This window comes from Littorina saxatilis, linkage group LG7, assembly GCF_037325665.1.
Source record: "Littorina saxatilis isolate snail1 linkage group LG7, US_GU_Lsax_2.0, whole genome shotgun sequence".
Lineage (NCBI taxonomy): Eukaryota > Metazoa > Mollusca > Gastropoda > Littorinimorpha > Littorinidae > Littorina > Littorina saxatilis.
The window spans coordinates 20,093,748-20,106,247 of NC_090251.1; the positions used below are offsets into that span (position 1 = coordinate 20,093,748).

The 12,500-nt window shown below is 42.8% G+C and overlaps 1 protein-coding gene across 3 annotated transcripts in view; it reads left to right on the forward strand.

Annotated features, from left to right (window-relative positions):
• Positions 1-12,500, forward strand: part of LOC138970872 (battenin-like) — a 125,441-nt gene that overhangs the window by 112,493 nt on the left and 448 nt on the right. The window contains exons 10-15 of one of the 3 annotated variants that reach the window (XM_070343439.1): positions 5,262-5,434; positions 7,590-7,681; positions 8,098-8,207; positions 10,434-10,563; positions 11,367-11,532; positions 12,007-12,500. The exon at positions 12,007-12,500 is cut by the window's right edge and continues 448 nt beyond it. In XM_070343439.1, the coding sequence (XP_070199540.1) occupies positions 5,262-5,434; positions 7,590-7,681; positions 8,098-8,207; positions 10,434-10,563; positions 11,367-11,532; positions 12,007-12,068 (733 nt within the window). In that variant the 3' untranslated portion in view covers positions 12,069-12,500. Of the gene's footprint in view, positions 1-5,261; positions 5,435-7,589; positions 7,682-8,087; positions 8,208-10,433; positions 10,564-11,366; positions 11,533-12,006 lie in introns of those variants that run through there. The other 2 variants (XM_070343440.1, XM_070343441.1) reach the window with 2 other exon arrangements.

Sequence of the window (12,500 nt, forward strand, 5' to 3'; positions counted from 1 at the left end):
ACAAGAACTTAGCAGCGGCGGCTGGCTTCAAAGAAAGCGAACGCTATTCACAAAAATCGTGTGCTTTCAGACACGACCTTGCGTGACCCTGCTATCTTTTTTAAAACTTTCAAAGCTTCGAATTGTACTGATCTGGTCTTGATGAAAAAATTAATCTTTTATGATTTAAGAATGTTTGTGTCAGTTTATTATTTAGATTTTAAATTTTAGTTCTAGCACCAAAATGAGGCGCCTAACAGACGGCCCACAAATTTTTTTTTTTTTAAATGTCTCACTCTTGACGGAAAGCAGCCAGGATGTTCGGTGAGCGTTCAAAATTGAAGGTTGTTTGTACTGATAGTATCTGTTATGGTTTACGGGAGGCTTACTGTGCCTTTAAAATCGACTAAATTTAAAAAACTACAAAAACAAACTAAAATAAAAAGCCGACCTACCGACCCTATCTTTTTTGGTCACGTTACAACATATATTTTTGTTTGGCCTAATCAAAAAAATGAATTATTGAACAAAGCGCGAAGCCAAGATCACGGAGTCAACGCTGTCTCGACTGAAGGGGTTCGGGGCAGGTCAGTACCGTAAACTACCTTGTTGGTCACATTTTGCGCACAGGGTACAGTACCTAGTAAACGCCCACCCGCCAGTTTCGACCAGTGGAGAAGACAAGGAAAATTTAAAAAAAAGATTATTCAGTCTGCTGTTATTGTTGTTTATCAATTGTTTCCCTTCCTTGGAAATGTTTAGTGGACAGAAAAAGGATTCGAGAGTGGCCAGAGAATTGCAATACATTTTTGACTGGGAGGAAAAAGAAGAACTAAAAGCTTCATCTTGGGCGGGTAGTGATGTCTGAAGAGGTTGATTCACGAGTTCTTTGATTTCTTGACCAAGAACGGCCGTGACGTCAGGAACAAAGATCTTTTGAAGTTATAACAGACACTGAAGCAACAAGATTATCTTCATGGTTTGATTGCAGAATTCCCTGTGTGTGTGTGTGTGTGTGTGTGTGTGTGTGTGTGTGTGTGTGTGTGTGTGTGTGTGTGTGTGTGTGTGTGCGTGTGCGTGTGTGCCAGTGTGTATGAGAGAGAGAGAGAATGAGAGAGAAGAAAGTTGTGTGCAATAACGCATCCTTTGAACACTTCTATGCCAAATGACCAAAATATCGTTATTTTGGCGAAGGAACCGCTCCTGCAGAGGGTATAGTACCTAGCAAACGCCCACTCCCAACTTTTGGGCAAAATTGGTGCATATAGTTAGTAGTTTACGGTACTGACTATAGTCTCGGTCATATAGTATCCAGTATGTTTAGATCAACAGATGGACTAAATTGTTTGAAATTGCGCAACTTGTTTTTGTGGAAGTGCACGATACTAGGCCGGGTGAAATGTTAGCTTGGTAAAAGGTGTGGGTTGGTTAGAGATGTGTGTATTTTCTAACGTTCTGTCCTTGCACTTTTTGCCCACCAGTGCTGCTTTTGAACGGACAAAATGCGGTGTGACGTACGTTACCCATGGACACGAAATGCAGAAAAATGTACGCATTCTCGCATCTGTTGACAAGTCAGCCATACTAAACTGAGCAAAAACATTAGTGCACTCTTTTTCGTCCCCAAACTAAAATATTCATTCCCGTGTCATTTCATTCAAACTTGATATGCCATTAAAGGCCCTCCATTCAGCTATCTGGTACACTTTTCGGATAAGATATTTCTGTTTATAGGTATCACGTGACCGCCGCCGATGTCAGGGTAACTTACAAAAAACGTCAGGTACCAATGAGAAAAATCGACAAAACTTTAGCATAGAAGCAACTTGGCAACATTTACATACGAGAAGAAAGCAAATTTAGTTATCTACCCCGAACAAGTTGTTTTGTTTTGCTATCTTGCGTAACTTTTGTGTTATTTCTACTGATGCAGATATGGAGCGCATTAGCAGTAGAAAACGAGAGGTTTTTGCGTTAATTTTTAGGGCTACCATGACAAAAAGCTCTGTAATTCAGCAATGACTGAATTGATTGCTTCGACACTTTCAGGATCTGAAGTCTACAAAGCAGACTTACCTTTGGTAATTTTGGATCACTGCAGGTTTGTACTCAGATGTTATGCACTCTTCCGGAGAATGTTTTTAAACCTGTCCTGATTTGTGAATTTACATCCCAAAAATTCATGACTTTGCAATGCATACAGACAAAAACTGCCGAAGTTTCATTAGAGTAAGATTTGCTGGCCATGTAAGCACATGAGAAAAAATGACAGCGGTTATCGGCTGCTGTCACGGATGACTGAACATCGTTGTCACACTGCAATCCTCCAAAAAGTTCGATCGTGTTTACAGGATTAGCAAACGTAAACTGGTACTTAAATTAAACATTAGCAATATTTGTAACAATCATTTGTTGTAACAATCATTTGTCGGTATACATGCAAAGTCATGAATTTTGTTGATGTAAGCCTTCAAACCTATGACACGTTTTAAAACATTTTCCGGGAGATTGCATATCGTCTCAAAAAATAACTGCAACGGTGCGAAAATTTACCAAAGGAAATTCTCGTATAAAGACTTGAGATCCTGAAAGTTTCAAAGCAAATCCATTTGATATATCGCTTTCGGCGACTTGTTTTCTTCTTCTGTTATTTCGTTTTATCCTACACACATGTTCACATAGAGAGATACATTTGCACATGGACATACACATATATAGTGCAAATAACGAACTGTCGATCGTTTTATTTTTGTGATGATCATTCAGAAAAGAATAAAATAGGAAAATCTGGAGAGCTAAAATCGTGGTAGTGTCGTGGTAACTCAGGGCCAGATCAAATATTTTTGCGTCAGCCCCCAACGTTTGATTTTTCCCCCCGAAAGAACAAGTCAGAACATTTAACATACACACTTTTGAAAGTTTATGAACTTATCATCCCATATCTCAAGCCAATGTGCTCACAATATGAAGTAAATTGCTTTAGTAGTTTAGGACTTAGCATTTGTGACCCACTCCCACAAAGTATCATTTTTGACATTTCGACTTTTTGGTATCCCTTGAAAGTGAAGATAACCAACTTTCAGATGGTCTTTACTACAAGTGTCTATTATACTGTTCAAAAAAAGAAACGCATAGTTGCTACTTGCCAAATTTGTTTTATTTTTCGAAAAAATTAACAGAAAATCCAATATTTAGATTATTTGTTTGAAATTTGGTATGGACACAGTTGAATGCACACACAGTTCATTTGCATCTTCAAATCAATCAGTCAATCAATACGATTGGGTGCCGAGGCTGTCAAGTCAGTAGGGGGTGTGACTGCCTTGAGCAGCAACAACTGCCCGGCACCTTCTGGGCATGGACTGGATCAGATGCCGGATATCTTGCTGTGGGATGGTGTCCCACTCCTCCTGAAGTGCCTGCAATAGATCGCGGTGATTTGCCGGCGCTTCTTCTCGCCTGCGCACACGTCTGTCCAATTCATCCCAGAGGTGTTCTATCGGGTTCATGTCTGGCGACATGGATGGCCAGGGAAGCACCTGGACATGGTGGTCGGTGAGGAACTGGGTGGTGAGTCGTGCTGTGTGCGGGCGAGCGTTGTCCTGCTGGAATATGGCATCCTGGTCAGCCAGAAGAGGAAGGGCGTGTGGGCGCAGAATTTCCTCCACGTATCGCTGGGCAGTTATGCGCCCTTGGACGTGCACCAGGGTGCTCCTTCCAGCGGTATTGATCGCCCCCCACACCATGACGCCTCATCCACACAGTTGGGCGCGTAACGTTCGTTTACTCTCCGGTAGACCCTCCTCCGACCATCATGTCGCTGGAGCAGGAAGTAGGACTCGTCGCTGAACCACACGTGTCTCCAGTGATTCCGGACGGTCCAGCGAAGGTGCTGGTTGCCCCACTGCACTCGGTTCTGGCGATGGCGGCGGGTGAGGACAGCTCCTCTGTGAGGTCTGCGAGCTCTCAAACCAGCTTCATGCAGGCGGTTCCGCACGGTCTGGTCCGATAATCGGTGTGGCCCGGGGAGAGCCTGGACAGAAGATGAGGCCGACAGGAAACGATTCCAGAGGTGGCGGAGCCGTATGAAGCGGTCGTGAGCAGCAGTTGTCGCCCTTGGTCTTCCCGCTCGTGGCAAGTCAGCAACGGAGCCAGTGGCTTGAAACCTGACCCACAGTCTACTGATGGTGCTCTGGGACACGTGGAAGTGCCTGGCGATTGCACTTTGACTTTGGCCTGCTTGTAAACGACCCAATGCAATTTGGCGGTCTTCTCTGCTCAATCGGGCCATCTTTCGTCGCTGAATTGTCGTCTGATTTCTTTGTGGCGAACAATCCGCTTTTATGGGTTTTGGAAGACATGGTGAGAGCTCAATATTCCCCGAGTTTCACGAGATTACACTGAAGCATGACGAGTGGTCATGCCAAATGAGCAATTTTGACATTGTAGCCACTGATAACGCATGCGTCACGTGCAGAGCTCACTTGTGGCAATGGACGAAAGGTCGACGACCAGATAAACATTTTCTGCAGTTTGGTGGATATCCTTGTAGCCATATAACTAAATTATCCAAATATTACAAGCTATGCGTTTCTTTTTTTGAACAGTATATTTAGCATTGATGAGATATAGCGAGAGAGAGAGAGTATGGGGCTTAACGTCCTCCCAGGTAACTAGGGACCTATATTGGGACATGATTTTTTTATACGATATTAAGAGATATAGCGATTTAAAGGTTGCTTAAACTCAAGCGGCCATTTTGAGAAAAGCAGGTGTGAAGGTCACAGGAGTAAATTTTTAAAAAAAATCCCTAGCAACAGGTTTTAGTTTAACTTCTAAAGCTTAAAGTGACTGTTCATGATTACATGTAAATTTTTCTTCAATATGCATCACAAGAAGTGAAAATGAAATTTGTTTTAAGTAAAAAAAAAAAGTGAAGAAAGAAACAATTTTTGGGGGGTTAAAAGGGTGCTTATTTTGCGTCTGCAGTGCAATAAAACCTCATTTTTATTATATTTGCAAAGCGAATCTAAAATTGATCTTTACAGAATAGATATAACACATTTGGTAGAGTGCAGGAATGCAAAAATCTCAAAATCCAAAATGTTGGCCATGGCTCAGGTTTATTAATGTTATCTCTGTTCGGCCACAGCGACTTTGTTGGAGTGGGTCACATTTTAATGGGTGGCGTTTTTTGGGGGGTCAACCCTATATCTGCGACGTGTTCAGGCCGAGACGTGGACTGCACTTGATGCTCTTTTTTCCGTCATACTAACGTGTAGATACGCGTTCCTAATGACGACCTCAGTGGTGCTGATCTACTGGTTGGCCTTCTTTGTGGTGTTGCGACTACCTCGCGAAGAGCCCGCGGTAGATGTGCAGGACGACCACAAGCACCCATCTAGCTCTGTCAATGACGACACGGCGCCCTTACTACAAGACACTCTCCCTGATGGTGAGACACGTCCAAAGACTTGCCCAATGAAATGGAACGCATTTTTTTTTTTTTAAATTATAAATGCCACTTCGACTCTACCTTTGTCACGCATGGTGTAACGTTTTTACGCAACCAGTCAACATGAAGGAGGTCACGGGGTCAGCCCGATTGTGCCCGGGTTTCGGCTCAACCTACGTTGCTCCGGCTATATATAGGTTACCCACTCCGAGTTCTGAATATTGTGCATATTTTCCCTACGGTTGATTTTCAGGTATTACCAAGCCCCTTCGACAAGCGTATTTCTCCCCCCCCCCCCCTTTTTCCTTTCCATTTTGCTCAAAAATATTCCTTTTTTGAGTTTAATTATTTTGATATTTGGTAAAATATAATGTGACATTGTTGTCCTAATTTAGTTGAGCAAGTGGACATTTATTGTTTAAATGGCATTTCGTCATTTATATTTGAAAAATGATAAAGGTGTTTCTAATCAGTACGTTTTAGAAAGGCGACAAATCGTGTTTAGAGAGGAATTTATATTTCTATGCGTCCGAGATTATTTAACAGCGAAAGTAGTGTCCCGATTATCATGAAAATAACCATGTTATACGTAGAATAATCACCTCCTCAGCTGACAGAGACCAGGTGTAGCTCCTCCTCTATATTGTCCCGGCTCAAACCCTGCCCAGGCTCTGTTATCCTTCTGCTCTAACGTTGCCCCGACTCTATGTTCCTTCTGCTCTAACGTTGCCCCGACTCTATGTTCCTTCTGCTGTAACGTTGCCCCGACTCTATGTTCCTTCTGCTGTAGCGTTGCCCCGACTCTATGTTCCTTCTGCTCTAACGTTGCCCCGACTCTATGTTCCTTCTGCTGTAACGTTGCCCCGACTCTATGTTCCTTCTGCTCTAACGTTGCCCCGACTCTATGTTTCCTTCTGCTCTAACGTTGCCTTGGATCTATGTTCCTTCTGCTGTAACGTTGCCCCGACTCTATGTTCCTTCTGCTCTAACGTTGCCTTGGATCTATGTTCCTTCTGCTGTAACGTTGCCACGCCTCTGTGTTCCTTCTGCTCTAACGTTGCCCCGGCTCTGTGTTCCTTCTGCTCTAACATTGCCTCGGCTCTGTGTTCCTTCTGCTGTAACGTTGCCCCGGCTCTATGTTCCTTCTGCTCTAATGTTGCCTTGGCTCTGTGTTCTTTCTGCTCTAACGTTGCCTTGGCTCTGTGTTCTTTCTGCTCTAACGTTGCCCCGGCTCTGTGTCCCTTCTGCTCTAAGGTTGTCCCAGCTCTGTGTTCCTTCTGCTCTAACGTTGCCTTGGCTCTATGTTCCTTCTGCTCTAACGTTGCCACGGCTCTATGTTCCTTCTGCTGTAACGTTGCCACGGCTCTGTGTTACTTCTGCTCTAACGTTGCCTCGGCTCTATGTTCCTTCTGCTGTAACGTTGCCACGGCTCTGTGTTCCTTCTGCTCTAGCGTTGCCCCGACTCTATGTTCCTTCTGCTCTAACGTTGCCCCGGCTCTATGTTGATTGCCCCTGCTCTATGTACTGAACCGAAAGAAATCTTCATGTCTTACAGGCATAACATAAAAATTCTCAAGGACTAATCGGTCGAGGTGAACAATGACTGTCGAGATCTGTGTAAAATGTCATATTTTGGTCAAACAAGCAAATAACATTTATGTATCGATCAAATTCCTTTCAGGTACTATGACTTTGTTGTTGTTTTGACGATTGAACGAGCACACACACACATGCATTCAAACACATAAGCTTCATATTTGGGCGTTTCAGGTTGACCGAAACTTCAAAGGAACTACAAAACACACGTCATGTACTGACTTTGTTGTTTTGACATTGAACAGCACACACACATGCAATCAAACACATGACGTGTGTTTTGTATATAGTTCCTTTGAAGTTTCGGTCAACCTGAAAAGCCAAAATATGAAGTTTTGTAGGCCTCTGACGTCACATGGCTCAAAGAAGGTATAAATATATGTATGTGTGTGTGTGTCTCGGTGTGTGTGTGTCGGTGGGGGGCGAGAAAAAAAACAGGTTGGCCAGTCAGCCAGACAATTGGACAAGAAGACTGACAAAGACAGAGAGTGCATTAGGCTACGGTACGGTAAACATTGAATTGTTCTTTTTGACCTTACCGCCAATGACCATCGCGCAGGGTCGCCTGAGGGGTCTGTCATTTCTGGAAAGGAATCTACCTGGCTGAGAATCAAACGCTGCCTCCGTCTCACTGTATATCTGGCTTCTAATGTAGGTACCAGCCCATTCTCTCATTAATTGTCACTGTATTTAGGTACTTTCCTTCTTGTGTGGGCCATCCTTTTAATCAACATACATTTGTTTACTGATCCACAGTATATTGTCAGTCATTTTTTTCAATTGTGATTCTGTGGAAAAAGTTTGATACCCCATGACCAAGTTTCAGTCGTTTTTCAGAAATCAGCATGTTATGCCCTTTTTCTCTTCTCATTTGTGGCCTTATCACTCCTTGAACTTTGAGAACAAAATCCTTGTCACTTTTACAATGGGTTGTCTCCTATCTTCAACTATAATGTACAGATAGTAATGACGGTGAAACAACACAGTGTTTATCCTTCACAAAAATCAATACCGTCTATGTGCGTGATGCTAAACATGTCAAGGCGATTGCTACTAGCTGTGTGCAGTGTACGTGTTTGAGTACGTGGCTCGGGGTTGTGCTGCAAAGGTCCGGCCAGCGTCGGAGTATCACGTGGGATGTCCGGAACTGTACGCCGCCATTCAGCTCTGCTATCAGGTTGGTCTTCGACCTCATGACCGTCACGGGATGGCGATAATTATGATGGGGATGATGATAAAGTCGTCTTCGCTTTGGAAAGCTCAAGCTTACACACACACACACACACACACGAGTCTGCCACAAAGTCTGGACACGCGCACACACACACAATGCAAAACAACGTGCGCGCGCGCACACACACACACATCACAAGCATATAGAGAGGCAGTTGCTTAATGTACTTATGCACGTTCGCGCAGTGGTATCCGTTTACGTTTGAATCCTGCTCCTCTAAAAATACAGTCGGCAATTAAAGCAGAATTTCTGCAAATAATGATTAAAACAAAAGAAATAATGTACCATGCTTCACCTTTCGGAGCATACGTACATTGAATGTTTGTCTCAAAAGGTTCAATTGCTACCCACACTCCTTCCTGTTGAAAGTCCGCCACATTTTATTTCACTAGCTAGAGCATCCTCTCATGTTGACATGAGTTCGTCTAATTCACTAAATATCAGGTGCTGCGTTTAACTGCTTTGCTAGACTTGTTTTTATACATTTCGTCTATTTTTGACTAAGTGTATTTCGGTTGACTTGGGAATGGAGACGATGGTGATGGTGTGTGTGTGGGTGTGTGTGTGTGTGTGTGTGTGTGTGCGTGCGTTCGCGTGCGTGCGTGCTTGCGTGCGTGCATGCGTGTGTGTGTGAGTGTGTGTGGGTGTGTGTATGTGTGTGTGTGTGTGTGTGTGTGTGTGTGTTTTCCCGAACATTTTTCTTGTATTTTTTGATAAAAGTCTTTGATGGCATCCTATGCGGCTTAAAAAGGTGAGGTGGCACTTTGGCGACAGTATTTTTCATTCAAATTGGTTTAAATTCTAGTTAAACATATTTTGATACGGTCCGGACAATGGAATTGCATTTTAGCTTTACATTTTAACAACAAGTTTAATTAATAAGTTAATAAATATATTATTGCTTAAAGTAGAAATTGCAAAAACACACACAAAAGTGGTTCCTTTCTAATCTTTCTTTTATTGAATCCAAAAATATAAAGGTTTGCTATGTTTGAATTGATATTAAGCTAAAAAAATAAAAAATAAATCCGTTTTATGCAAATTTGGTCATAGGGATGCACACAATATCGAGACATCGTCATCTCAGTCGACGGGTTTTTGTCAGTCAGGACTTAGTCTAGGTCAAGACTTTTTAGTTCAGTAGGTTGATGTTTAGGCCGACAGATCAACGAAATGTTTTGTAGTAATCACTGTACGCGACTTTTTTTTCGTAATACGTATCAATTGTCTTCAAACATCTCAAATGCTCAAATATTTCTGATCCTCACGTGCAATTTTCACTAACGTCTTATTATAGCCCCTGCAAATGTCGTGTAAAACCATATAATTTGGATATTATCCTCGAACGTAAGAATGGCATTAGCGGCATTACTTTACCCTCCTGAAGGTTGATTTGCTGTTTTAAATGTTATAACTTGGATGGGTTAATTGTTAAAGAGACATGGGCCAGTTTCATAAGCCAAAAACACAGTCGACCAACTGCAGTTGTCCGAGAGAACCACAGTAATCCGACGTTATCGGGTTTCACGAACAAAATTTCAGTCGGCCGACTGCGGGTCGTCTCACCGGAAGTTGGCCAAACACGGTGATGCTCTCCCCCCAACACTGTGTTCGGCTTACTGCGGTAAACCGAAAATAAATGTAATTATCCGCACAGTCAATGGCAGAATGCTCACACTTGTTTGGATTGTGAGCCAAACCTTGTGATTGTTCTTCGAAATGTATCTATCGTGACGCAGTAATCCAGGAGACAAGTCAGGGTTATGTCTTGAAGACGTCACATTATGGCGTAAGAGGGTTCGACGTCACGCGAAGGAATTACTGAAAGTCTCGGTCATTGTTATTTTGAGCGGGCCGATCGAGACTTGTTTTTTCTTCGAAATCGGCCATTTCCACGTGCGAATGAGCAAACGGAAGTGGTAATGTTGCTAAACTTAGCCCTCGACTTGGCCATTCGGATTACTGTACAGTCGGTCGACTGCGGTTGTCCGCGAGTGACGGTGATTCGTTCATGAAACGCGCTTTTCGGTGAATCAACCACAGTCCATCGACTGGGCAGTCGATCGACTGTCAGTCGGTTCACTGCTATCTTGTGAAACTGGCCCAAGGTACCAAATATATTCTACAGACAGTACAACTGTTTTGCTGTTTTGCCGACTAAACTTGCAGACTGCGACCTTGTGTTCAGGCAGGCGTGTTTGTTTCCCGATCGTCCGTGCAGCTGGTAAAAATACGCCGTGTGGAGGTGATGACAGGTCTGCAATTCATCAACATGATCCTTTGGGTGGCCGATGTCCAGGTAAGTAGACAGGTTTCACAGTCTTCAGAGTCGGGTATGTCCCTGACTTTGATATTAAATAAAATGTTTCGTTTCCCAAAAGGAAATCTGTGATTGAAGATTGTGAAACCTGCCAGTAGCCAACTGTCAGTCTACACCTTAACTGGACCAACCCACACCCTTATAAACGCTAGACCTTGTGGGACCTTTTTCCAACACTTTAAGGAAATGTTCACTAAATATACAAATGATATTGACGATTCGAGTACAGAGCATGTTCATGGTGATTTGGAAAATGCATTTTCGAATCGCCCATTTACCGAAGATGAAATTACTAAACCCATACGAGGCCTTAAAAACAATAAGTCCTGTGGTAATGACCAAGTGATCAATGAGTTTTGGAAAGCATCCTCAGGAAAATTAATCACTTTGTTTACAAAGTTGTTTAATGTTATATTGAGTTCCGGTATGACGCCTGACGAATGCTCGATTGGTTTATTGATGCCAATTTATCAACAAAAAGGAACTAGCGATAACCCTTCTAATTATAGATGGATTACTTTGCTGAGTTGTTTTGGGAAACTCTTTACGAGTGTTTTGAAGAACAGACTGACTGCATATTTTGATCAATTTTCAATCAAGCTGGATTTTGTTTTAACCACTAAACATATATTATTATATATGCATAGTATTATTGATTATTTTTTGCCCAAGAAAAAACGATTATACTGCGTATTTGTTCATTATGAAAAAGTTTTTGATTATGTTAAAAGGTCATTTTTATGGCAAAATGTATTTGACCTAGTGATTGTGTGTTGTGTCAGTTTAAAGTCATCCCAGTGTACCTGCTGCCTGCGTTGATGGTATGCGTTGGGTTGCTGGGTGGAGCAAGCTACGTCAACATTTTTTACATGCTGCTCCATGATGATCGCTACCCCGCGCGTGACCGCGAGCTCTGCATCAACATTACCGCCATGTACATCACACTAGGTCAGTAAACTGGGTCATCATTTTACGTTCCGTTAATGCAAACACTGCTTTAAAGACATTTTTCTGGGACAGTACATGCCATCAAATGTCATCTCTGAGGCCAAGAGGCTCGGGAATACCCAAAAATGACCACTTTTGTCAATTTGTCGGATGATCGCTATAGATTAGTTTGGCTGTACAAGTGTTTCTTCGTTCGTTCCCCCTGCAAACGCTAGTAGTGTGAGTTAGTGAAATGACGCAGAACGACAACACAACCTCTGTGGGTTCCGTGCTGGGTGTCGTTTCCGTCTTTCCCGCAACCTCGATATTATTTTACTGAATTTAAGTGAAAAATGTGGTCGCCACAGCTCCACTGTGACTTTTTTAGAAGTCTGATGCAACGTCATCAAATGTGTGTATCCACATTGTTTGATGGATCTGCAGATACGAAAGGACATTACAAAATTAAACAATTTGATGATTGTCTTCTTGCAGGTATCGTCATAGGCACCGGTGTTGAAACAGCATTGTTCACGACCCTGCTGAAAAACGACTAAGTTTTCTGTCAATTCACACGAGTGGAGCATCACCCATCCTGTTCTATTCCTCGTCTTCCGTGTCCTTAGTCGGCCGCAACCTGTTCTGCCACAATAGGCGTTTTACAGAAATAACTCTGTCAGGATTTTCAAGCGTAAATGACTCCGATATGTACGTTATGCAGTGTCCACTCGATATGACCCAATTTCTGTCACAAATATACATATTGGAGTTTTCGATTTGTTGTGGCAATTGCAGATCGCTTGCTCCGAGTGATAGCCGACAACGTGTTTTGCCGGTAGCCACCCATTTTGCCTCATTTCCCTTTCGCCTCATTTCCCTTTTGCCTCAAGCAATATCGCACCATGGACACTTCGCCACATTTTCGCCCCACTAAACCCATACTGGTGACATTTCGCCCCCTTTTTTCTGTAAAATTTCGAATCATGATG